The sequence below is a fragment of the Brachyistius frenatus genome, unplaced genomic scaffold (genome assembly GCF_029030835.1).
Source record: "Brachyistius frenatus isolate BFR_SWC_R1_liver_20210118 unplaced genomic scaffold, ASM2903083v1 Contig_90, whole genome shotgun sequence".
NCBI lineage: Eukaryota > Metazoa > Chordata > Actinopteri > Embiotocidae > Brachyistius > Brachyistius frenatus.
The window spans coordinates 870,962-898,681 of NW_027210689.1; the positions used below are offsets into that span (position 1 = coordinate 870,962).

The following is a 27,720-nucleotide window of genomic DNA, read 5'->3' on the forward strand; positions in this document are numbered from 1 at the left end:
GTCAGGTTATGTGTATGGTCTTTGTTTCTGTCTGTCTCTGTGTGTTGATCCTGTGACAGACTGCCGATCTGTCTTCGCCCAATGTGAGCTGGGATCCAGCACCCCTGTGACCCCGTTCAGGATGAAGCGAGTATAGAGGATGGATGGATGGACAAAAAAAAAGATGAAAGCTTGCGTAGGAAAACTGTTGGGGTGGATAGATGAGTTGACAAAATATTGCACCAAGACAGAAGACTGCTCTCCTTTACAAACCAACCATCAATGGCTAAAGTCCTCCTTTCAACCCAAACCCTGGTCTGTTTCCTCAACATAACCAAGCTGTTGTTACTATAAATAACCAAAGGAATAATTATCGGTCCTATATTTCCTGCTTTTAAGTCCTGCCACTAAGTGAATGAATTTAGGAGACCTTTGTTACCTTAGAATGAACCTGTTGTATCTGCATAGGGAGTGGGTCCCCTTCCATGGAGTGCGCCATGTTGCACCTCCATGTTTGTAAAGTAGCTGAGAATGGACAAACCAAACACTGAGAGGTACTTTACTTTTTTTTTCTGAGGTTCACAACCACTGGAGATTCTATTACATGGTTGGAGGGGGAGGCGAGGGGTATGAGATAAGAGATGCAATGCATTGACTGAAATGAAATACCACAACTTCACAAAATCACATCCAAAACCAATAGAAGAGTGACAATACACAAATCAAAAGTCAGTGCCTGTAGTTTTATTATCAATATCTAATATCAAGAGACAATATCTACTGCACACTGAGATGGTCTGTAGAAGGTCTCTGACACTAGAGGACTGTGGAAAAGAAATGTCTGGTTCCTCCAATGCTTCCCTTTTTTTTGTTTTCCAGTTTTCTGTTGTTCGGTTTCAATTTAGTTTTTTTTTCCTGTTTACTTCCAGCGTCCACCCACCTTCCCTTTGCCATGGACCTTTTTACTGAAGGAGAAAGAGAGGAGGAAACAAATAAGTGAAGAAACCCTACAATAGGCAGATGAAGACAGAAAATATTACATTTTGTACAAATTTAGGTACTTACAATTTTTGAGCGTGCTGGATTCTGTTCAGCAGCACAATGATCTACAAGATGCACACAGGAAAAAAAAATGTATGACATGGGGAAATATATGAACATGATAAACAATAATGAAAGTGAACCACGGAAATCAGTATGCAGTGTACAATAATAATTATATATGGATTATTACATCTACAGTACTGTGGGGTCTCATGTTTCTGGCACAGTGTGTGCTGAACTCTGTTTGCAGTCACAGTATTACCTCATATTTCTGGTGTTTCATGTGCTCCATAAAGTCAAACTTCTCAGATTCCAGCTGGTAGATCCAGTTCCACATCTCTTGGGCCCGTTGCCTTGGAAACACAAGATGGAAAGACAGAAAGGATTAATTTGGTTAATTCACTGTTATTTGTGCATATATATGGAAGCTGTGGCTGCATATTTCAGTAAAAAAAACCCAGCATTGTCACCATCTAATGATCCATGTAGAAGACATGGAAATAAATATACACAATTGTAACAAGTTTAGCAAAACTTGCTGCAGTGTAAGCTTCCCCTATTCCAGTGAAGAGCAAGACATGGCCACTAACATTCGATCAACATATACACATAGCAACAGGGACCATTCCACCTGGAAAGACAAACTCACTGTCTACCTTGCTTCTCTGCACAATCTGATGCTTGTCAGCACACAATTAAAGAAGCAAGGAAAATCTGAATCTAATTTGAAAATTTCAAATCTAATTGCTGAACAGGGTCACAATATCGGAATTATTTTTAAGACCTTAAATTCTGTAATTGGTTCCCCACCTTACAGTTGAATAACCTGAAGACAGATGTGAGGAATGTCTGAACTATTTAATCATTTGTTTAGGAAATGTGCAATATTAATAAATCTATTATTATTATTATTATTATTATTAATTACAGATTAGCGGAGGGGTTCAACGAATGGTTGGCTGGTAAAGATCCTTTTGAAAACATCCTCATGTTTTGTCATCAAAAATCTACAATAGAATATAATTTCAGGTGATCAATAATTTACAGAGGCTCTGATGGTATAACATCATTGCTTAGCTGTCTGTTGATACAAGTGGAACAGACTCACTTCAGTGCATCCTCCCTCATATTGTCTATGGCTAGCGGTTCCCGTCTGTCAACCAGAGTCCTCTTCTTGATCTCTCTGCCTGTCAGACGTTTGCCCTTCCTCGACTCAGCCTGGGAAAGAATGCACACGGTCCACAGTCACCCTCTGTATCACCATCTTCTCATCATCATCATCATCATCATCATCTCGGCTGATAATAACAGCAGTTGTCTGACCTTGGCCAGGAAGCCTCCAAAGTTTGCTCCCATGCCAGACAGCACTTTCTTCTTCTTGGCGTCATCATCAGCCTTCTTCTTGGCCTCCTCTTCCTCCTTTCTGTGACGCTCCTCCTGCCAGTTGGACAGAAATGGAGTGAACCACATGTTTACATTTTGAACTGTGTATTGTGCGTCAGGACATGTTATGTTGTATATTTCACTACTTTATTAGAACTAAAATATCTAAATGAAACAATGTATGTATATACATACATACGTATATATATATATATATAGATAAATATATAAACAATGTATAAATGAAAAACAATGTATTCAAATTCCTTTAGTTAGAAATATCAACATTTTGATTTGTGAGTTGTTTTTTTTAACATAACGAGTTCTTACTCCCATGTGCTCCAGATCTTAGTTGTCTTGTTTGCTGAGGCACCAGTTTGACTCACTTCACCTATAATTAAACACATTTGTGTGACTGTGTGAATGTTCGTTACCGTAATTCTATTCTGTCTGTCTTTCTCCTTCTCAGCTCTAACCCTCTGGATCTCCGCTCTCTCTGACCGACGGTGCTCCTGATGGAAAGCAGAACAAAGCCAAAAAACATTTCAATGCAATTATTTTCTTTAATGTAACTAAGAACATTTACTTAAGTATGGCACATAAGTAGCTCACTTCACTAAATGCAATTTCTGTTTCTGTTAATCAAGTGCATAGTGTTCCATTTATATTTCTATAGTGATTTTAAACATCTTGGTGGGAAGTAAACTTGCAATTCTCTCCTTGAGGCCGATTAGTTCTTCCTCGTCCTTCTTCCTCTGCTCGAAGTGCACATCAATCAGAGTGTGCAGCTCCAGTAAATCCTTCTCCATACGCTTTCTGTGGATGTCCTGGTGGAACAAGGAAGTGTTTCTGTCACTTTGACAATTTGTACAACAGCACCTAATCTATTGTTGAAGTGGCACACTGAACATACACATTCAAAAACATTTCACCTCTCTTTCTGCTGTATCACTCAGCAACACCCACGGAATGACGCACCAAATACGAGTGTGGATCAGTTCCAAGACTGTTCCTGTTACAATGCACAGCACTGTGAAGTGCAAGAAACAGGAGGAAACTATAACCATTATGAATAAATACTCCAAGTTTTGTCCCTTGACAAAATTCAGCATCTGAATTACTAAAGTTTTTCTGAGCACAGCGCTGCGTGCGCACTGCGATTTCCCCATGGACATGACCGAAGGGGCACTTCAAATTTGTGTCAAACTCTGGAAATCTGCAACAGAGACCCTAAAATGCTTGAGGAAGCCTACAGCAATGAAGCAATGAGCCTGGAGAGGGACATTTCCGTTTGGGAGAAGTGGAACGTAACCCCCCCCCCCAAAAAAAAAAAGTGCGTCAGTTAAGGCGCTCAACCAGGTGAGTTTTTTCTTTAAAATTTGCAAGCTTGTGCAGCATGAATTCTTACCCCAGGGTCACACTGTCAACACCGATTTCCACTGTGATGTTCTGAGAGCGTCTGAAAAATTCAGTGGAAATGACCTGAATTGTTGCACCAGGGCACTTCTCTAACATGACAACACAACACAGCCAAGTTTCTTGCCCACTTTAAAGCCATCATTGCTCCCCACCATCTCCACTCACCAGATTTTGCTCCCTGCTAATTCTTTCTGTTCCCCAATCATTTGTCACAAACAATGATGTGCGCTCTTTGCTCAAGGTCCAGATGAGGAAAGAATCACAGACACAACCAGACCACTGCTCACAAAAATCATGTGTAACTCAGGTGCTAAATTTCCTTAAGTGGCATAACTTGGAGTATTTACTCACAAAGGTCACAGCTTCTCTGTGCTCCGTGCACATCCCAGTGCTGTGCATCGTTTACGTGCAACAGAAGCAGCAGCCTTGTATGCCTATATATTTTGCCAGGCTTGAAGTGTAATACCAGTGTTGTCAACTGTTGTAACGAACTACCACGATAACATCTGTTCTATTAGCTAGTTATGTCTGAGGTATTTGGAATTTAGTTGCCAAAGTTGAAACAAGTTTTATAAGTGCGCTGCCAAACACAGAGGAAGGGAGGAAGCCAGACAACATGGGGCCCCACCTTCGTACCAGTGCAAAGCTGGTCTACGCTCAAATCCAGGTGCATTGGCATTTTTTTTTGCCAAGCGACGAAAATAGCTACTCAGTGCAAACTTGAAAAAGCCCCTTGCGCTGAATAGCTATTTTTGTTGCTTACCTGGCTGCACTTAAATGGGTGAAACAGCACAATGAGTTTTGTCTGAAAAGATGCAGTGCAATGTTGGTTTCACTTTTGCAGTTAAATGGTGCTAGTGTTTCTGCCAGCTCAAATCAGATCTAAGTGCAGTGCAGCTGATGGAAGGCTATTTTTTTGCAGCTTTAGTGGGCAAGAGCGCACGTGAACAGACCTATCTAAAACCCCATGGATGACATACATATTTAATCCCACTTACATAAATGATTAAAACAAGATTTTTTTTTTTGATTGCAACCTTTTTGATTCAGTTACAGTTAGAATTGAAATTAAAATGCACACAAAGAAGTAACAATACATCATCTGGTGTAATCATCTCAGATGTACAAGACCATGGAGTGTGACACTACTCTTTAATTGATAACTGGAAAATAAATGATGCACATTCAAAGCTCCTGATGCAATTAATTCATTAACAGCTTAAAATCAGTGACATTTAAATCATATTGCTCTTCATCAGTGTTGTTAATGAATGAATTGCATCAGGAGGTTTGAGTGTGCGGAATTTATTTACGCTCACTTTTCAACATTGTTTCAGCACCTGATTTTGCAAAATTCGATGAGTGTTCTCTGTTCACTTTGACATTCAATCAAAGCGTGCAAGAGATAATTAAAGAGTTTGGTGTCTATAAGATGCAGGTTTTTGTCTTATATCACTGAACTGCTTCTTACACTGGGCAGTGGTTATCATAATACCAGGGAAGGGGGTAGTTACCTCTTCCCAAACCAATTAAACATCTTCAGTCCATGGAGGCAGACTCGTAGTACTATAAATTCAGTGATTACAAACCTGAGCCTCCCGGACAAATATGTCCGTTTTCGCCTGCGTAAAGTTTGGCAGGTGGTACCGGTCTCCTCCTTCTTTAGTAATTATAAAACTGACAATAAACTGCCACACAGTGGTTTTAAAGAGGATGTAAGGACCTGATTTGATTGGTCATGATTATAGTTGGCTGTGAAACACCCATATTATCTATTCTTCCTACTTTAGCACTGTGCCATGGATGCCCTTGAATTCAACAAATTACCCAAAAAGTTGGCCACACCTACTTGTGTTTCCAGCGCACAAAACTTAGACTTGTGCTTGCGCGCTGCCTGGATTGACATAAATACAGGCCTGTAGAGACCAGAGGACAATTGTTTACAAAGAGCTGCTGTGATTGGCTTGTGACATGCTAGCTAACCCTGATTGTATCTTTGATTCGGACCGTGTCCAGTTCTGTAAAATACTAAATACAAAGGGACAGGGGCTCACAGACACATTTTTAAAGCAACCGTTCAATTAAATATTGTTACATGCAGTTACAGATGTAAGATCAAATACATAGCAGTTAACAAGCTGACTGATGCCCCAGCCAGCAGTCTATTTGGATACAAGCCTAGACTGAAATTATTAAGAAGATAATACTGGATAAATGCAGTATGCGTTGACAACTACTTTTATCAATTAATCTCAGACCATGGCAGCTAGTGAAATGAGAGCTAATCCCAAATTAGCAGTGAAAATAACTTTTCTGCCTTGAACTATAACCTCGCAGTTGTGGCTGCCACGTGATTTATGATGCAACTTCAAAGTCTAAAAAGGAAAAAAAAAAAAACTATTCTGGTTTAATCCTCTGTTTATCACTTACATCAAAATCCACCCTGTCTCCCTCAGGAATCTTTGGAGGAGCAAGTTGGGGCACCACCGGTCTAGAGAGAACGAAACACAAAACTTGAGTAAAAGAAATGCGAAAGAGTAATTTAAAGATTTGAATATGACATTTTGGACTGACAACAACTTTTAACTGAATTTTTTTTTTTTTAAATAAAATGGTGACTGAACATACTTGGGTTTGGGGCGTTCCTCCTCTGTAGAGAGAAGAGACAGAGATGAGCAAATCACACAAGTAAAAAAGAAACGTTCCCCACAAGTGTGTGAAAGTATGAGGAGTTATTAGTAAAATAACTGCGTAATTAAAATGACTGATAGAACATCAGGCATGGGACTGAGAAAAGAAAATGCAACATAAATGTAGTCATTTGTAATAGTTATAACAAAACAAAAGTGCAACAACATAAAAAAAAAAAAAAAAAAAAAAAAAAAAAAAAAACTTTTATACTAATCCCAGTTTACATAGAACCTCTCCCCTCCAAGATTTTGGGTTATTTTCAAACATTTTCTTGGAAACATAAGGTGTCTAGAAAGTTATATTTTAGGAGTTTGAATTATAACCTTTTAATATTTACCTACACGAGCTTTGCAAAATTGCTGTCAAAGGGTTTTTTACGGTGAGGTTTAAGGGTATTTCAGTGTTAGATAATTATTTTGGGGAATGTGGTGCTGAGCTATAGGATAAAATAATGAATTTTACCACAATAGGGAATCGTAGTTTACATAGAACCTCTCACCTCCAAGATTTTGGGTTATTTTCAAACATTTTCTTGGAAACATAAGGTGCCTAGAAAGTTATATTTTAGGAGCTTGAATTATAACCTTTTAATATTTACCTACACAAGCTTTGCAAAATTGCTATTAAAGGGTTTTCCAGTGAGGTTTAAGGGTATTTCAGTGTTAGATCATTATTTTGAGGAATGTGGTGCTGAGCTAGAGGATAAAATAATAAATTTTACCACAATAGGGAACCACACTTCTACAGCATACTATTTCTCACCTTCTTCTTGGCCATCTTGATCTGATGGACCAGTCACATAACGGCAGAGTGAAAGATGGAATGATGATGACAAAATAATACAGTACGTGGAATGACAAAGGTCATTAATCATGGATGAAATGTAAACATTGGTAAAGCAAGCAAAACAAGCAAGGAAGACAAGAAAGAAACCATATGGAAGAAGAAAGAAAGAAGGGAAGGATAAATAGGTAGATGTGAAAATGTATTTAAAAAAAAGGAGGGGAATGAAAATCTAAAGAACAAAATGTTGTTCAAAAAAGAAGTAAAAATAAAAAAAGCATCATGAACCAGTGGAAGTCACACATATCAAGAGATAAAAAAATTAAAATGGAAAGAACAGAAACAGAGAGTAAAAAAATGAAAGGACAGAGGACAAAAATATGATGACAGAAGGAGAGAGGAGGTGTGAAATGACTGGAAGAAGTTCCAAATTAATATCTGATACTACAAAGGCAGCAAGCTTAAAGAAATAGTTTGACATTTTGGAAATTACACTCATTTTCTTTCTTGCCAAGAGTTATAAGCGAAGATCAACACCAGTCTCATGTCTGTATTGTAAATTTAAGCTCCACCAATAATTCATTTTGCTTAACTTAGCATTTTGGAAACAGCGGGAAACATCTAGTGTGGCTTTGTTCAAAGGTGACCACAAAATCCACCAACCAGCACCTCTAAAGCTCACTAATTTAGACAGCTTTAAAAGTGCTGGTCACTAGCCAGTTGTTTCCAGCCTTGTGCTGAGCTAAGCTAACTGGCTGCTAGTTGAATCTTTTACTAAAAAGTGGTATTAATCATCTCACCTAAATCTTCACATCGAAGCAGACAAACATATGCCCCAAAATGTTGAACTATTGCCTTAGAACTACCATTTCCCATCATGCAAATGGAGCTACACTATTTCCTGGTCAAATATATCTACTAACCACTGTGTCTGTCGGGAAATGTAGTTTTGTGGAACATTCAGTGAACATTCATTAATACATAGTACACATCTGGATATTTTTCTACATGAAGATTAGAGTTTTACTTATGTAAGCATTCTCTGAGATAGAATTATTATATGATCCTGAGCTGAACCTTAATGGTGGGGCCAAATAGCCATAGTCATAACCATCTGATAGGCCTCAGCTAAGAATGAGCTATGTGGTAACCAACACAGAGAAAGTCTTGAGCAGTTAGATGTTTGTAACTGAACTCTGACCAGGTTTTTCACTATATTTTGACTTAATTTGTGATTCAAAACTTTGCAGGACTTTGGCCGTGTCTGTTGAGCCTTAAATCCCTCAGAGAATGTCTTGCTGAAGTAAAACACATCTGGCATATGCATGTGTGTATTGTAATATGAATGTCAGCATACGAACAATGATTGCAGATGCAGAAACGAATAAAATATTGTAAAATTTGTACAAGGCAAAACACATTCCAAAACAGAAGCGGCATATAATACTATGATATGACGTGACATTGTTTAGATCTTGGACTGTTCAGTGTGCATTTGTGTAATTCTGGGAGCAGAGTGTTGTATCTCTGGTTTGACTTTTAGATTTAACCCTGCAAAAATGATAAACAAGAATCTGAAAGACACTAAAACTTTAAAAGGGCTGAGAGGAACAGCAGAGTAGTTTGAAAATAGTAGTATGTTGCTACGAGCAACAGTTTTCACATAATATATAATTATTTGATCCATTGTTGAAGTTAAAATATTAATTATTGCAGCTTTAAATGACAGTCAGATCATTGAAATATTATATTTCAATTCTGTTTTGAGTGTTTGCATCTTTAAAAAAAAAAAACTGCAAAAACATGCAAAGAGAAAAGCAAAATGTTCACAACATTAAAGGCATGATCAACATGGTAAATATGCTCAGATATGAGTATTTTAGCCTTACAAGTGGGGAACTTTTAATGTGTGCTGTGACCCTACCTTGGTACTCCTGCTGCTCTGCTAGTCCAGACCAGCACAGTGTCAGCCAAAGGAAAAGCAGGATAGAGGGGAAGTTGATAGGTCAGTTAGTGCTGCATCACCCATAACTCAGACAGTTATGATGAGGAACAGGAGGTGACCAACTGCTCGGCTCTTTGAGAGCGTCTTCAGACAACAGGAAAAGACATTTTATCTCTTTCAACATCTTTTCTCCATAGAGGTTTTTGGGGAGAGTTTTCCCGACCTCACCTCCTCCATCTTCCTCCACCTCCACCTGCTCAGTCTCCTCCTCTGGCTCAGCCTCCTGCTCCTCCTCAGCCTCTGGAAAAAAAAAAACAACAACAAGTCAGACACAAATACAACAATACAGATTCACCATATCTTCATATCTCATTTACTGTCTCATCACCCAATCCGTGGGTGTGTTTGTGAAAGACACAACTGTTGTGTGACAAATGTGAACACATCTGATTAAACTTACCCTCTGCCTGGTCCCTGGAGAGATGATAAAAAGGAACAGAGAAACATATTGTTTATCAGTAAACGTCTCAGTTGATGGATTTACACTGCTGATGTAAGTCAGAGATGACAAAAGATGTCAAATGATACACTGTTATTGTTTCTATTTACTTACTCGTATTCCTCTTCTACGTCTGACATGGCTGCAATCAAAGGAAACAAATAACGATCACATCAAGACGATCATAGAAAATTACTATTTAAAAGAAAGGCAAAGAAAACTGTTGAAAATTGATTGTAGAACTAAAAATAAATAAATTAAAATGCAAAAAGGTGATGATGCAATTTTAATGTAGTGCTCAAATGGTTCATTAAGTGATTGGTTTATGGTTTAAAGGAAAAGTGAACATATTTTCAAACTTCTCACATGTAAAAATTATTGTATTATATTATAATTACATAATAATTTAACACAATTTCTCAAGAAATAAACAGAAGTACACAAATTAAAGTCAATAAAAATGTATTTGAAAACCCAAAAATCTGCTCAAAGGCAAAACTTACAATACAATTATATGAAAGGGCTGCGATTATGATAATTATTATATGTTATCTCTCCTTTGCTGATTGGGATTTCAGTACAAGTTCCAAACTTTTCTGTTTTGGTACTTGTTCAGTTTCAGTTCTGACACAAAGCTCTCGTGTGCTGATATTATTACAACATCCCCACTGGTAAGTTACCTTTATAGGGACATGAACAGTCCACGAACGAGATGTGCAACAAAGGGTAGCTTACAACTTATTTCCCCCGACCTACTTCTATTTCTCAGGACTGATGATCATAATAATATTAGGTAAAGTCTTCTTTAGTTTTCTTAGGTTATTATTAATGACACTACGCAGGCTAACTACAAATAACATATTGAAAATATGAATCTGAGTGCTACTAATGCATTCTGCCGCACAGTACCTCTTCCCACGGTGACATATTATTGCATCACATTATTTAATTTCATTCAGCAGCCAATGTATCGATATGATTATTTATAATTACAACTAAGAAAAATATAAATTGAAAAATTACACAGAAAAAAGGGGGAAAAAAGAGATAAAAAGGGAAAATATTGTAATCAAATGTAGCACTATTATTATTGTATATTATTGTAAGTTAATTTTTTTCATCTTTCAAATAATTTTCATTAAATTTCAAAACATTTTTACAATTCTTGGGATATTTTATAATTCTGACACATTTATTATCATTGAAAATGTGTGGGTTTTCAAAAAAAAAAAAAAGTTGAAGATATCAGTTTGACCAATTGGAAATGTGATTATTTGGGAGAAAATAATTACTTGCATTATTGAAAGAGTAACTGAATAATTAAATCAAGTCAGTCATATTTTGAGGACTGCAATAGTTATCTTAAGTGGTGTTAAAAAAAAATTTTTTTTTTTTTTTTTTTTTTTTTTTAAATCGTTCAATATTGCCCAATTCTCTGCAGAGCCTTGGGGGCTAATGGATTGTCTTTTCCTGAAAAAAGTGAACAGTCCAAAGGTGATCCTTAATGATTATCCTTCATGAATATTAAATACAGAAAAGAAAACTCAAAACCTTTCCTTAATCCATGATAATGTGCTGTATATTAAAAATGGCTGAATATTCATGGTCGTCTTGGGATGAATTCTAATGCCTTTATGATAAAAGGAAAGTCATGTCTTCCACCTTACAAATTATAAACACCAAAGGTCCAGACAGCAATAAAAAACAGAAAATTCCTTCTCCCAACAATATTCTTTAAATGTAATGTAACATAAAAACACTCCCTGTGTCAAGTTGGGTCTCCTCTCTCCTCTCTAGACACAAGTAATGACACAGTGGGAGTCAACCTGTTGACCATTTGGTCAGTTCATCACTTTATTCTACAATCAGGTATCATTACAAACATTAACAGGATTATTCGTTTCATGCTTAAGCAAGTGTTCCAAGTTGACAATAAACTAGAATTGAGAACATCAATATGTTAACAAGGTGACAACGTTCATGTCTACTGTTGCTATGCCAAAGCCATAGTAATGTGGCCCCATACTGTCAGTGTTGTAATATGATATTAAACCTTGATTTGGAGTTACTGTATGTAAAGAAGAGTTTAATTACAAAATGAAAACATCTACTATCAAAATGAAGATTTACAGGACAAAAAACAAAAAATGTATTCCATTGATTGGTGACCTTTTACTGACTAAAATGACAGGACTGTTTGGTAATATTATATTTGGCAGTCATTAAGGTATGACTGAGTCATTTTCACTAAATCACAAGTGACCATGATTTATATTCTCCTGTGATGAATCACTACGGTGATAGAAAAACACACAACGCACACCGAGATGGTTTTATCTAAATATTTTCCGTCAGAGCTGCCATCACTTTGACATAAAACCAGGCACAGACAGACATTCACAGTGGGTGTGTGCCAACACCTTTCTGGCAGGGGATGTAGGGAAATTGAGGAACCTCAACAGGTGAGAATGTGACAGGGGTCGAACACATACGAGAGATAGGGTTTCTCTCACTTTCTAGTTTCAGCTCTCTGCCACTCCACCCTTGTCCTCACTCACACTTTCTCCCAGTGTACTAGCGTTTTAAACAGTTCAGAAAGTGGGATTTTATTGGGGTCATTTACTTTGAAACAGTGCACAGGTGAACAACGTTTGTGCTGAAACAATCTGTATCTTCTCATTGAAAAAAGAAAAACAGGCATGACCTCACAATGTGTTTTACAACATTACAAGTGCAGTGAACCTTTTAACACCTGATTCACAGCTTTGACATGTTTACTAAGCGACTGATTAACTGAGGAAAGCTGTCGTCAAGTAGCTGAGGTGTTTTGACCTTATTACATACACAAGCAACTTCAAACAGCAAACATGTTACTTGTAAGAGGCAGTTTCTGTTTGAATTAGCCTTTAAACAACCAGAAAGTTCATAATCCATCTTCTTTTCCTTCTTTTATCTCTCCATTATTGGTCATCGGGAAGAATTTATGGCAGCTGCGTAGTTGAATTAAAGAGGCAGTAACTGTTGTTAAAAGTTCTGCCCCCTCCTTCCTAATTCTGCTGTCGTTCTGACTGCCAAGCCAGACTCAACAGCTTGGCTTAGCATAACCCCCTCAGTCCTTTCACCAGCACATCAATAAGTCTCAAATCTCCCATGCTTGCTACTGATGCTTTCTGTCTCCGTGTGCCAACAAAGAAAAAGGTTTTCCACTCAGCAAACCATGTGCTTTTGTAGCTTCACAGCCATTCAAGTAGCAAGCAATTCTGAGGGAAGCTTATTTCACAAAATTTTAATTCCTTTAAAGGAATAATATAGCATGATTCTGAAATAAAGAATGTATCTTGTATTATTTATTTACTCATGGACACACAAGACAGTTTAATTTTCATCAGATCTTAATTATTTCAAATGCAGGGGCAATAATTCAGGAAAAAGATCAAGGCCTATAAATAAAGGCATAAAGGATGGATAGAGAAAGGGTGGGGGAAAAATGACATATGAGGGAGAGGTGCACATTGCAACCCTCTGTCGGAAACCGTCCATTTGGATCTAAATGGAGGGAGGGAAGGGGTGAGAGCAAACCAGGGGATTTTGAAGAAGTGTCGAGTTCCAAAGGGCGACTGGCATCGGCCTTAGCAGGGTTAATTTTAGTCAAGGACAACAAGTGTGTGTGTCTGTGGACTACAGGAGAATGGGTGTGCAATAATGCCTCATTAGTGTTGAAGGCATGCTAATAATAGGTTCAAAAGAGTAGAATAGTGGAGAAGGAAACAGGTTGGTAAAATCATATGAAAAAGAATCTAGCTGTAATAAGACTTTACGGGCTGAAAAATTCAACCAAGCTAATGATGTGTTTTGCACATTGCAAATATTAAATTAGCGTATACAGACACCTCTAGTACTCTGGGTGCTAAAGTTAGCTTGTCTGACCTCAGACTTTTGCCTTTGACAGCTCTAGTTCTAAAAAAGGAAATGCACGCCAGCTAACAGTGCTGTGGTGGTGATGATGAGCATTTGTTGAATGCTTTTATGATGGTCGTCAGGTCTAAGGAACATGTGCGGACCTCATGTTAGGACAGTATTTGTGAGAGGTGTACAGTGAAACCCTAAGGTACTGGATCAGTACACACAGATAGTCTGCACATACATACAGTATGATTTAAATGTTTTGAAACTGATAATGTCGGATTGTGCCGCTGGTCCTGTAGTCCTGCCCTGCTACTATTGAACAACTCTCATATTTCAGTGCAGATGTGGAGAAGAAGAGGCGGCAGCTCAAGCGAGGTACAGCCACATATCAATCAACCATCCAAAGGCCATTTCATAATTTTTAAAGTAACTGATTGAACTAGATTATGTTTTGAAATTATAGATTGCACCACAAGGTTATTGCAGCGATTGCACATTTTTTTGGACGGATTATGTTCAAGATAGCCACATTGATCTCCATTAATTTCATATCAATGTGAAATTATACAGAAAATTTATCACTTTTTATGTAAATGTCCAATCAGCATTGATAGTAATTGTAGTCAGTTGAAGCAATACATTTTCTGCCTCTCTGGGAAGGCGTCTACTGCCACCAGCACCATCATTTGATGTGTGCAGCGGCTTAATTGGTGGCAAGAAAAAGGACAGGCTTTTTGAACTGTCTGGGTAGCCAAGGGCACTCTTGATACCACACAAAAACTCGATCTTGCCAGACAAAAATTAAGCGAGTAATTTTGTCACCTATAACACTGTTTTGGCCAACAAAGTGGGCAAGGGAGGTGATACATGGCAATGTCGGACAAGCAGCTTTCTTCACATGAATTATTTGTGTTTACAATAGCAGCAAGCATTACTGTATAAGATCAGTACTTGTAGCCATACCTGAAGAATGAGCAGCCTCGTTCCTGTCTTTTGCTCTCTGAAAACAATAACTTTTGATACTCAGACACATAAGATTCTTGGTGGTGCATTTAGGGATGCTCAGGCACATAAGATTTAAGTATGCTGATGAGCAGATACATGTAATATTGACAATCCTGAGGTTACATGTTGATTTTTTTTTTTTTTTTTGCTTTAAAGCTGAGTCTCACGCTATAGCATCCCTGAACATAACGAGAGGAAAAAGCATGCAACAAAGTCTCCACTGTGTTAAACTGTAATGACACAAATCACACTTCAATTAATTTCATGTTGGCCATATTCTATTCAACTGTCATCTTATTAGAACAAAACCTAGAAAGATCAGACTAAAAGACAGAAAGACATACCTGTATGAAGGTGTGGTATCAGTTGACACCAGAGACAGACAGAATGGCGATTGTACAGGGACAAGGGCAGTTTTATACAGAGAGGTGGACCACATTGTGTGTGTGTGTGTGTGTGTGTGTGTGTGTGTGTGTGTGTGTGTGTGTGTGTGTGTGTGTGTGTGTGTGTGTGTGTGTGTGTGTGTGTGTGTGTGTGTGTGTGTGTGTGTGTGTGAGTGTGAGTGAGTGTGCCATCTGATTATGTGTGTATGCATGCTGTGAGAATTACTGAGAGTCTGAGTATACAATACAAGAATAACTGTAAGGCTGCGTGAGCAATTGTGCAGATGTGTGTGTGTGGTCAGGGCTGGGGGCCACAGGCGGATTAGGCGGAGGCAGAAAGATGAGCACCTCGCAGGATTAGGGAGAACAGAGGGATGACCTCATCGGACAAATGGAGGGATGCCACAGGGCAGGTGGAGAGGGGGGTGACAAAATGAGGAGGGAGGGTGTGATGTATGGATGGAGAAAGCTGGCTGAGAAGAACTGAAAGGGTAGAATGCAATGGGTATTTTTCGTTCACTCTTTAAAACTTTGGTTTGTATATGTAATAAGGAGTAGAGTTGGCATGGTTACTGGTGGGTCTGACAAAGCTGAGGAAGGGATGATGAGGATAGAAGGTGTATGTGCGCTGATTAATATCTCAGAATCAGTATGAGTGGAACAGAAGACAGAAGAGGAAGAAAGAAAAAGATAAAGGAATATTGAATAGTACAAAATCCTATCATACCTATGAGCTTTGGCAGCTGTTACTATTAAGAGGATGGCATCCAAAGCTACTTCAGCTACTTTAGAGTCACATTTTATTTGCCATCTTGGTGACCTGCACCTTTAATAGCTGGTGGTACGACTTGCCAAACATGTACGTTTGCAGATGGCAGACAGTGACATGGGAAAAAATAAATGTTATATGACTTCCGATCCCATCCTTTTTCCCACTAAATAGTGAGAGAGAAGCATGAGAGAGATGAACAGATGTGGATTCTCAGCAACAGTAGGAAGAGAGAGACAAAAGAGGACAGAGGGAGGGCAGCGACAGAGAGGAGGATGACCAGAGCAGGTCCACAAATAGCGGAGTGACTGCTTCCTAGTTGGCTTATTCCATGAAAGGGGAGGTTTCTAATTCACAGAAAGAGCTCCACATTAAAAGAGCCCACAGAACCAAAGCTAGAATACATTCTAGTACATCTTCTCATGGTTTTGGCCACAAATCATACTGATTGGGTTTTGACCTCATGTTTTGCTTGCTACATTGCTGCATAACAGAATAAAAATTATCCCGTGTTTATAAAGGAATGTAGCTGAAGCTATTTACTGAAGACATTATTGAAATTCGAGTTCAGGTGGCTACATTTAAAATTACTCACACTAGTACTGAAGAGTGGACTTATGTTTACTTTTCTAGTTGCATCTTTTGTGACCCTTAAATTAAAAAAAAGCATAAAAAACAACCCTTCTAACTTTAAATACACTTACTGTCTCAGGGCCTTAATTAGCAAAGTGAAGCTGATGGAGGCCATGAGCTCAAAAGCACCTCTGAGTTTTACTTTTTGACAAACCCAATTTTTTTTTTTTCACAGTATTGTATGCAAAAATCAATTTGTTTTCCTGGCAAATTGGATTTCTGTTAACTGGGGAAAATAATAAAACATCTGAAACACTTGAAAAAACTATTCATTCTGAGGCTGTGCTAAGCAGGAAGAAGCAACCTGGTACCTGAAGGCTGAAGCTCATGCCTAGGTTCAAAACTTGGTGAACACAAATAGAAGCACATGTGTGGCGCATTGGTTAAGGAAGGGAGGAATAGAAGAAGGTGTGTCACTGAAGACCTCAGTCATGGTAAATCAAATCAGCTCAACTCATCCCCTTTAAAACAGCGGCGTATTGACAATTTAGTAATGGCTGAAGAATGAGCAGACCAGCACCGCCGGCCAAACTTCACGTAGGAGGAAACAGGAAACAGACATACTTCTCTGGTAGTTTCAGGGTCTGAGTTACCAAATTTATGCTACTTCGAGTTGGCCTCCATGGGCTGAGAATGTTATTTATGGTAGGGGGTTGAAATACATATGATAGGTCTGTTCATGTGAGCTCTTGCCCACTAAAGCCTCATGTTGAGCCACAAAATAAAGCAACTTGGCTAAGTGAGGAAAAAAAAAAGGGGCTCACAGCCATGTCTGAATATTTCAAAATACTATTAAATAAAAATTAGCAGACAATTCTAATGCAACCAGGCAATTAATTTTTGTTTTAAAGCCAAAAAACAGAAACCCTACCCCTGCATGAAAAAACATTACAGACTTTATGATCTGCTTCTGTTTATTAGAAGACTTATTATGTTCTGATGAACAAATAACACAGAGAAATGTGACTTTAGGAAAACATTTTTTTTTTATTATCACGGCATCATTTTGAGAAAAAAAAACTAAAAACAAGGCAAGTGGACCTTAACTGTAGTATCACAAAGACACCACAGGCATAGTGACTGTGAGGATCTGGGAGAAAGACAACAGAAATAAAGTGTACAGTATATTAAGAGTTATTATGTGTGCAAAAATATGTTTGTTCATGTGTTGTGTGTGTGTGTGTGTGTGTGTGTGTGTGTGTGTGTGTGTGTGTGTGTGTGTGTGTGTGTGTGTGTGTGTGTGTGTGTGTGTGTGTGTGTGTGTGTGTGTGTGTGTGTGTGTGTGTGTGTGTGTGTGTGTGTGTGTGTGTGTGTTGTGTTTAGGTGCTGTGTGTGTTATTGTGTCTTTGTGTGTGTATTTTGTGTTTTGTAGTCTAGTAATGTTTTATGAATATACTATATAATGTGTTTAGTTTAGCAGTGTGTTACATATATCTTAATGTCTTAATGTCCATGTACAGTGCATTTAACAACTATCAGTTGTTTGTGTCTTTGCGTGTACAGTGTATCCTTTCTGTACCTGTCTGCTGTTGTTGTACTCCGCCACACTGTTTTCCTGATCGACCAGGAAGGGGTGGAAGATATCCAGGTGGAAGAGTGAGGGCCGAGCCGTCAATACCAGCTGGTCCTCTCCAACATCCAGAACCAGAGCGCGAGACGACAGCTGCACAAGGAGACAAGTTCACCCAGCTGAGACGCTACTTGGCATGTCACGATGACATCACATGACGAAGCAGCTAAAAAGACAAGTGATCGACACACTGTGTATTTGCTATGCGAAACTGACTGCAGTTCAAAAAATGGAATTTTCTCCTTTTGAATTTACTTTTTCAATCGAATTTTTCATTCATAGTGTTCCTTTATTGTCTTTTTAATCTTATGCAAAGTACTTTGTGACTTGTTTTGAAAAGGAGCTGAATGGATACATTTTCTTCTTAATTTTATCACTATGTTGGATCAAAGAGGATTGATTGTGTGACCTCTGAAATGTTATTGCAGAGGCTTTTGCACTCTGACAGGAATAATAAAATAAAAAAGTAAATCTACTCCGTTGACCTATTTGTGATTTTTCACTTGTTTATAGAACAACCTCAACATTAGCAGTTGCAGTAAGTGACTGTGCCCCATCTCTTATTTTCTGTAGCTATGGGTTTCTTTATCAGTGAGTTTTGGTTTTGCGCAGAAGAAAACCAAAAAAAGATTCCTATCAGTTGGCGATGACAGTGGATTTTCTCAAGTAAAATGATGACTTTTACTATAAAGAATTTATTAACTTTATTTAAAAGTTAATTTTATTGATTAAACAAGCTTTTTAGTGCTTCCAGCTGACAATGACCTCGTAAAAAGGGTGATAAATATGCACTTTATGTTTCATCAATTATATCGTGTAAAAACAGAGTGGCTAAAGCTGCACGTCTGAGGCAAAAGTGTATGAGTACAATACAGTATAATATTTATAATACACTAATTATGAATAATATACCTAAAATTCTAACCTTGGATGATTTGGACGCTTACGATAGAAAAACCTCTTTGACCAACCACTGTTTACATTTACAATTTCATTTTTGCATTTCCAAACAGTATCCTTTATTTTTGCAAGATACAATGATTTCAGGATGAGGACTAACCGATGTCAAATGTGACACTATTTAAAGTTTGGCTGAGGTTGCTGAAGTGTAAATGTCCCTAAACCCAATAAAGAAATTGATAGACAATAATCTGGCTCCAAAGGATGGAGGTTCCAATCCCTGGACGGGTATTTTAATTTATAGAAACCCGTAAACCAACAAAATGATGTAGCTACAGTAACAATTGCTATTTAAATCTGCAGTTTGGTAAAGGTCAAATCATAGTTTTGTTCCAAACTGATTTTCTAAAACTCCTCTCCCTTGAACCCACAACAGTAAGTGAAATGTATAAATCTACATTTATCTTTGGAGGCTGTTAGCTAACACCTTATAGCTGCACCTGTTAAATCGAATGCAATTCAATACAAAATTCTACCTAAAAAAAAGGAGAAATTTTAACTATATGTTAATTTGTCGTGGTGTTCGATTGGACTGTATTGTACCGAGAGCTGCTTTTAATGTTCATATATAAGCACGAGTGGGGAAGAATATCAATCTGAACAACATTTCAATATAATATAATCCCATACAACACACTAACTATAACCTCTGTAGTACCAATGTAATTGACCTGGCAGCTCTCAACAGTGTCAACAGATTTGACCCTTAAGAGTCGTTGTATGTGCTAAACAAAAAAACCACTATGGTACTATGTTTAAGGCAGATAACGGCAGAGGAAGAAACAGGGTAGAGGAGAATCATGGAGTTTGTTCCAAACTGATTTTCTAAAACTCCTCTCCCTTGAACCCACAACAGTAAGTGAAATGTATAAATCAAACGTGAGGTTATGCATGTGTGTGTATTATTCTGTCTCACCACTCCAGGAAGCATTATTTCAGCAATGAGGTACTCAGGGTCACCAGCAGGAGGCTCCACAAGCAGAGTGAACTCTGGTCTGAACAAAGTGAGAAAAGATGTCGATGTGTCTGACAATTCAATTCAATTTTATTTTATTTACATTGCGCCAAATCACAACACAGGTTATTTCATGGCACTTAACACATTAAAATCCTTACAGCAGAACTTTATAGCATTATACAGAGAAACCCAACAATTCAACACAATTCTCTTTAAGGGAGAAAAACGTCCAAAAGAACCAGACGAGTTGCCCTCTCGTTGCATAAAACTTATAAAAGGCAGATAAAGTCAAATGAGTCTCACCTTTTGGGAGCAGCAGTGGGAGTCTCCCTGGAGGAAAAAGGACAGAGAGTAGAAGATTTTAGCATCTAATACAAATCATAAAATAACAAACCGTCACCTTACTTTTCTTTTCTTTTTTATTTCTGGTGTCCAAGTGTTAGAATTAGAGAAATGTACATGTTTCAGCCCTCAGTTTGAATGAACATACTTCATGAAATATCCATACAAATAATCACCATATTGTTGGAGACATTTTGGATCTGTGCCCCTGCAAGGAATTAACTACAATCACATCGATGCACTCAGAGTCAAAGATGTCAGTGTGCACGTGACAACAACAAGAGACTCTAGTGCAGTGGTTCTTAACCTTATTGGAGGTACTGAACCCTGCGAGCTTCATCAGTGCATTCACTGAACCCTTCGTAATTGGAAAATAAAATATGATTTCTTCAAAACATAGATATATATTTTATTAGTGCACAAAATTAACCATGCATCAGTTGCACACAAAATCACTGTGTGCAAAGAACAAAACCAACAAAACATGAATTTCACACAAAAACATAACTCAGTGAATATTTACTGTAAATCAATGTGACTTTTGCTGTTGCCTTTCAGATACAAGTTCAGAAATGCGCGGCTTCACCTTGGCAAGTGCCACTCTCATATCATTTTCGCAGCAAAGTCTGTTTCTTTTCTTAGTTTTCATGTCCACCATCCTCGAAAAGGATTGCTCACAAAGATACGTTGTAACAAACGGTGTGAGTATCTCAAGGGCTTTCTTGGCAATACGAGGGTATGGTACGATTTGGTGACATCAAAATGTTGAGAGCGTTGTTGTTCCGAAGAGTTGCTGTTGAAGCTGGCTCTGCTTAAGGTGCGTTCAGACCGAACGGGGCGCTCGGTGTGAACGCACCTTAAGGAATAGACGGTCATTAATTTTTAAAGCGGTGGCTCACTTGACCGCAGTGTGTGTCTGCCGAACCCCTGAGAGTGACCCCTGGGGTTCGATCGAACCCAGGTTAAGAACCACTGCTCTAGTGTATAGGTCGTGTATTTTCTGTTAACTAGTGCAGAAGGACCTACTGAGGCTGTAGCTCCTGAATCACCGGCCTGCTCTTTGTCCGGATGTTCTGCTCGCTGACAGAACCCAAGAACTTTCTGTTCTTTAGCACCTTCCAGTCTGCAAAAAAAACAAAACATGAAGTCCTTGAACTGCTTCCAGCATGAAAGAAAGGTTACACACACACACACACACACACACACACACACACACACACACACACACACACACACACACACACACACACACACACACACTCTCTCTTACCTCTATTTAGCTCCAGACTATATTTGTTCTCCAAACCCTCTATGGACACCAGAATAACAAACTGCTGAAATAAGGGGTCCTTCTGAAAGACATAAATGTATATATACTGTGATGATGTCATTAACTTTCACACACAAACACACAAATCACAGGTAACTACATTAATGCCCAACTCATGTCACTTATGGTGCCTACTATGAACATTCGAACAACCGCTAGGCATTCTGGGAAGAACCGTTACTATCCCGACTCTACAATACATTTCATATCATATCTTACATGTGAGAACATTTGATTGTTTTCATGTAAAATTTTTATTGCATTCAAGGTAGTTCAAAAAGGGCAGCTATAAAAATATAACTGCTGCATAAAGAGGCCCTCTGTTGGTCAGGTGTAGAAAATTACTTAAGATTAATGCATTACAGATGATTCTAAAGAATAACACATATCAAATGTAAGATAAACAAACACATCCATTATCTAAAATTTTCAAATGTTGGAAAGATTTGAAAAAAAAAAAAAACAAGACCACACACACACACACACACACACACACACACACACACACACACACACACACACACACACACACACACACACACACACACACACACCTGACACTTCTGAAAGAAATCCTGGTTGATGACAACGTCATAAGCAGAACAACCCTGAGAGCCTGAAATGAAGAGTGACATTTTGAATTAGTCGATCAAACAGACTTTTACAGGAGTTTCCCTTCTATTACCATCCCACTGGAAAATAACATATAAACAACATTTTAAAATTAAATTGTTGCGGAGTTCCTGCTGTCTGAAGGCAGAATGTGAATTCAAAACATCAATAGTCGGTCTGCATTAACATTTCCTCTTTACAAAAGTGCTTCACACATTGTATGCTAGAAGCTTATATTGGTTAGCTCGAAAATACCATCTTTGGTCTGTCTTATGAGAGGTCAATGACATTAAGAACCACCTTCTAGTGCTTTAATAAGGTAATGGAATTTAAAATATTCTTCGATGGACCAGCTCACTCGAAGCTCAGTCGTTGTTTTAATGTCCAGATGAAACGTTTCAGGAGCAGAGCCTGAGTTCTTTTGCAGAATTTTTGTGTTTTACAGCATGCCAAGTCCACATTTATAGATTGCTTAGATTCTTTGTGGGTGTAATTAAATATGACAACCATTTGTGCCTCTAACGTTCTCCGTAAACACTCATTTTAATGTCAATATAACAGGTCTCGCGGCATACCTGCTGTCATTAGCCTGTATTTTTCTTCAACTTTGTCTTAAAGATAATTCAGTATCATAGCTTCAAAACAAAAAGATCACTGTAGCTACAAAGGTTTCATGACTCTGTATCAAATAGCTATCTTAGTCTGTGCCAGTTCAATGCCATGATTAAGTTACTGAACCCACAGGCCTAAACACATAAGTATGGTGTTACCACAAAGCTTTTATACGGCCTCCAGCACGTTTTTTTTTTTTTTTTTTGCTGTCACTACCTGAACCATTATGAAATTTACTGCTACACTGCCATCATTAACATTACATTGTATGCGATGGCGTGGAACGATTCATTCACTTAAAGATTATTATGCTTGATAGAAATTGGCCATTACACTTTACTCGGTTTTCAATTAAACTATAACTTTGCGGGTCCCGATGGAGCACTGGTGTGTTTTTTAGGGTTGTTTTGTAAGTTACACACCGGAACTGAAGAACATGATAACTCGCTGAAAAAAGACGGGCTTTCTTAAACAAGTTGAATTCATAAGCAATAATCCGCATCATTGATCAAGACTTAGCGGTTCTGATGACGCAGCCTTGCTTGGTCAGATGTGACCGGTAGCTCATAATGGATAATATTGGCTGAATTAGAAAGCTTCAGATAGAAATTGTGTAACTGACCATAGTGAATCAGTTTCTCCTCTCCACTTGTGCCAAGCATATAATATTGCCACTTTAACCATTTTAAATGAACCTAATTGATATATATTATGATATATAATAACCTCAAATGTCTGCCTAAGAAATATATAATCTTTGGCTTTGGTAACATACTGTTGTCTACTTCTATGTGTGGCTCCCCAAGGCTCATGGGAACTCTGTAGCCACTGGGATCTTCTGATTGGAGAAGCTCCACAAGCTCTTCTCTGGAGAGTTCTGGTGGAGGCGGAACTGAGTTTGATTGACAGATGTTGATGAAGATCTTCTGCTTGCCTGGCTCTAAAATAGTCTTCACACATATGCCTGAGAGAAGGGAACGGAGAAAGAGAAACAAAACGAGATAGAAAATAAAACAAAGGACAAAAAGAAAGAGAAACAAAAAAAAAAGAGAAAACACAAAATAACACTCTCTTATTAATGAACAAATTGTGCCCCCGTCATCTAAATGCGAAGATCTGATAGAACTTGTACAATGGAAAATCTTACCAGGTTCTGGCCGGATTACTTTGGAGACTGGATTTTCAGTTTGCATCCTTCCCATCGTCTAAATAGATAACCAGCAGTTTTCTCAAATTATTTTATGGTTTGCAGAGCCATCGCAGAGTAAAATGCATAAGTGTAATAGAAAATGTAATCTACAGTATGGTTGAAAGGGTTTTATTGTATGGGATTATTCTGAAAGTATTATTTTCTTCCCCTGGAAGCCAGCAGAGAACAGAAAAGTAATGCAATAAGTTCTATAGCTTCACCTGAAACTGACCTAACCTCAAGCATTTTAGTATTAGATCTCCTGACACATCAATATCCACATAATCAAAATGGTTTATAAAGACTGATTCTGTTGCATGCGATTGGAGCACAGCACCCAGACGTGCACAGAGCAGGAGGACGCTGTAACCATAATGAGTAGGTGTCACAGATTTCGTCACTTGATCATCTGTTCCTGAGTCACAAAAGTTTTTTGTGAGCGCTGGTCCGGTGGTTCTGTGATTATTACGTGGATGTGACAAGATGGCGCACCATCCAATTCCGTGTCAAACTCTGGATATCGTATATAATGCACGATATATCGGATATCATAACGGAGAACCTTAATTTGCTTTAGAAAGCCTAAAGGCGATGCGGCAGTGAGCAGGGCAAGGTGCTTTAAGGGACATTTGCGTTTCCTAGGTTGCAGCATGAATTCATCCTCCAGGGTCAGACTCTCAACACCGAGCTCTACTGTGATGTTCTGAGGCATCTGAGGGACAACATTCAGAGAAAATGACCTGAACTGTGGTGCCATAACATTTGAGTTCTCCGACATGACAACACGCATTCAAAACGCAAAGGTTTCTCGCCCACAACAACACAATCGTTGCGTCACACCACTCCTACTTGCCAAATTTAGACACACACCAGACCACATCTCACAAAAGCATGTGTAACTCAAGTGCTGATTTTGATCAAGTAATGAAACTTGAAGCACTTCCTCATGACGGGAATAGCTTTTCTGTGCTTTGTGCATGTCACTGTGCTGCGCTGTGTACGCGCGCACAAGACGCAGTCTCGGAATTTATCAATCCGCCATCATCAGGTCATAACAAAACAATGTTATTGCATTGGTTTCCCCTTAGAGGAATATTTTGACATTTTGGAAATACGTGTTCTCTTACTGAGAATTATATGAGATAAATATTACCACTCTTGTGTCTCCAGTTGGCTTACTTAGCTTAACTTATCTTAGCATAAAGACTGACAACACAGAAGGAACAGTTAGCCCGGCTCTGCCGTAGCTGACAAAATCTGAATGACAACATCTTTTAGGCTAATTAACTAAAACACTTTATCTTGTTTATAATCAGTACAAAAACCAAAGTGTAAATACAGTGAGGCACGTAATTCCGATATGAAATTTACCATTTTATACAAATTTATAAATAATTACACAAAAGATATAACGTGTCAAAAAGCTCTATCCAGGGTCAAGCTAACTGCCAGCCTCCCTATATTTCCAGTCTTTATACTAAGCTATTATGAAATTGCCATATAATATTTTTTTGAGCTGACCGCATAATGGTTAGAATTGAAACCGAGAGAAATGTCATATTTCTATCACTAATTTTCACTGTCACTCTTTTGTCAATGTCATCTTAATGGGTCCTCTTCTGCGGTTTAATGGCACATATCATGTGGAGAATTAGCGCCATGAACTGTTCACTGAAGGCGCTTTATCTCTAATATTCAATATCATGGATTTAGTTGCAGAGTCAAACATTACAGCCAATTATTCCTCATCATAATGTATATGTGTATTATTAAATTATGATCTGGTTAATACCATAACAGTGGCCAGCTACACATTTACCATAAATACATGAGAATGGTATTGATCATATCTAAATCTCTACAAGAAAGTTGTTTCCTACAATGTGAAACTACTCCTTTTACAAACAAATGTATAAGTTGAATTTGACTAGGTCTAAATCAGTCTAAGGGGCCCAGTAACTTATAATAAATAATTTTTTTCAAGATTCTGTGTAATTGATGTTACCGAGTTTGATAGCTGACTTTATGACAGCTCTTTTCACCTTCGTGACTGTTACGCTGCTCTTTTTTTATATATATATATCATTGAACACCCTATTATTGTGACTGTTATGCAACAAATATGCTATCTTACAATTAACATAAAAGTAAAATTACCTGCAAGAGCAATTGTTGATACAGTTCCTCTTGTTGCTGTAACTCCAGCTCAGAGCTGAGAAGTGAGGAGTCTGTCATCCTTGCCGTTGGCAAAAATCTCTTCACCAATCCTGCAATCAAATAAGAGACGGAACAATTAATGACTTTATTTTTTAAATAACACTGAACCAAACTCACTCGTACTGTCATTCTCATTAACCATCATTAATGAACCATGTAAAACTGAAAAAAAAATAGCCAACATTAAAAAAAATGTGGTTCAAGAGGCAGATTTACGAAGTTATCAGGATAACTTGACAGAGCAAAAAACTGGAACCCATGGACCGCGGCTCAATTCAGGGGCAGGACTCTTTAAAGGGTAAAGCTAGGCCAGAATGAACTCAACTTAATATTCACTAATGACGCATGGAAAGAAAGCTGCATCTACTAAAGTGTGCATTAATTGCACATTTAATAATTCCCCATAATGCCACTCAGTAGTCTTCCTGTTGCTATCAGGAGGTTTTCCATTGTGTTATCTAGTTAAATGTGGAATATGAGCATACAAACCTCCAGCTGTACTTATGCATGCTGATGTATGATAAAAAGCCACTTCCTAAAACCTTGTTTATCTACCACATTTCATCTACTACACCTCCAGCTTGTAACAAAAACCTTTACTTAAGAATTTGAAGTCTCAAACCGAGCTTTAAAAAGGTCCCTCGTGCAACTGGGTACTACAGTCGTCCAGGTGAAGATTAATGAGCTGTAACTGGTTCAAATTTTTGCTGCCGTTTGGGACAAAACTCAAAATAAAGATTCACGTTAAACAGCAAAGTCAATGCTCTCTGCACACAACTTATGGTGCCTATTATTACAGTCATATAAAGGCATTATTTTAGTAGGCAACTAGAACTACCACTAAACGGTGTGTGTGTCAAAAGACTCCTATCATTTATGATAGAGTACACGGTAGAGGTTATTTTGCAATTTTAATCAATATTTAATCATCACAGGGTGATGTACATCGCTTTAATTCCCACCAAAGCTAATTGATACAGGCAATGGCAACTACAGGCTAAAGCAGGCAAAAGTTGGTAGTCTTGGTTACACGTCTCATCAGCGATGAGTCCATTTAAGATTAGCTTAGCATTAGCTTACTAGCATCCGGACCGACCGACTTGCCTCCTCCTTTTCTGTTACAAATAATTTCACTCTCTGTTGTGTATGTTGTGGGGTTACTACGCCCATCCCATGACTAAGACCCCCCAAAAGATTTTATTTTGTTTACCTTTTCAGCCGTCCCTCTAAGTGGGACTTGTGCGAAGCCGATTTCAACGTAGCAACAACTTCCTACCCAAACTTTTCAGAATAAAAGCACCATTTCCACTTTATTATGACTTTATTGTCACACAGGCACACACACACACACACACACACACACACACACACACACACACACACACACACACACACACACACACACACACACACACACACACACACACACACACACACACACACACACACAGTGCCTTTGACTTTGGAAATAGTGACCTTCTTTACCAATAA

At 38.2% G+C, this 27,720-nt stretch overlaps 2 protein-coding genes across 6 annotated transcripts; both read right to left on the reverse strand.

Moving 5' to 3' along the window:
• Positions 1 to 703: 703 nt before the first annotated feature.
• On the reverse strand, positions 704 to 15,073 carry tnnt1 (troponin T type 1 (skeletal, slow)). 4 transcript variants are annotated; one of them, XM_069710180.1, is made up of 15 exons: positions 14,999 to 15,073; positions 9,858 to 9,885; positions 9,705 to 9,718; positions 9,473 to 9,544; positions 9,224 to 9,244; positions 7,279 to 7,299; positions 6,454 to 6,475; positions 6,256 to 6,316; positions 3,117 to 3,233; positions 2,841 to 2,918; positions 2,347 to 2,460; positions 2,132 to 2,241; positions 1,286 to 1,376; positions 1,045 to 1,085; positions 704 to 944 (listed from the first exon to the last, which is right to left on the reverse strand). In XM_069710180.1, the coding sequence occupies exons 2-15, from the start codon at positions 9,881 to 9,883 to the stop codon at positions 899 to 901; spliced, it is 834 nt and encodes a 277-aa protein (XP_069566281.1). In that variant the 5' UTR covers positions 9,884 to 9,885; positions 14,999 to 15,073; the 3' UTR covers positions 704 to 898. The 4 variants fall into 4 exon arrangements, with proteins under 4 accessions (XP_069566281.1, XP_069566282.1, XP_069566284.1 ...); XM_069710181.1 differs by having other exon boundaries at positions 9,224 to 9,241; positions 14,999 to 15,072; XM_069710183.1 differs by lacking the exon at positions 7,279 to 7,299 and having other exon boundaries at positions 9,224 to 9,241; positions 14,999 to 15,072.
• Positions 15,074 to 17,402: 2,329 nt separating this feature from the next.
• On the reverse strand, positions 17,403 to 27,503 carry pih1d1 (PIH1 domain containing 1). 2 transcript variants are annotated; one of them, XM_069710179.1, is made up of 11 exons: positions 27,440 to 27,503; positions 26,170 to 26,279; positions 23,971 to 24,028; positions 23,599 to 23,787; positions 22,154 to 22,215; positions 21,540 to 21,618; positions 21,296 to 21,392; positions 20,231 to 20,257; positions 19,886 to 19,964; positions 17,959 to 18,102; positions 17,403 to 17,529 (listed from the first exon to the last, which is right to left on the reverse strand). In XM_069710179.1, exons 2-11 carry the CDS (start codon positions 26,245 to 26,247, stop codon positions 17,494 to 17,496), a joined length of 849 nt encoding a protein of 282 aa, XP_069566280.1. In that variant the 5' UTR covers positions 26,248 to 26,279; positions 27,440 to 27,503; the 3' UTR covers positions 17,403 to 17,493. The 2 variants fall into 2 exon arrangements, with proteins under 2 accessions (XP_069566280.1, XP_069566279.1); XM_069710178.1 differs by having other exon boundaries at positions 21,540 to 21,621.
• Positions 27,504 to 27,720: the final 217 nt, after the last annotated feature.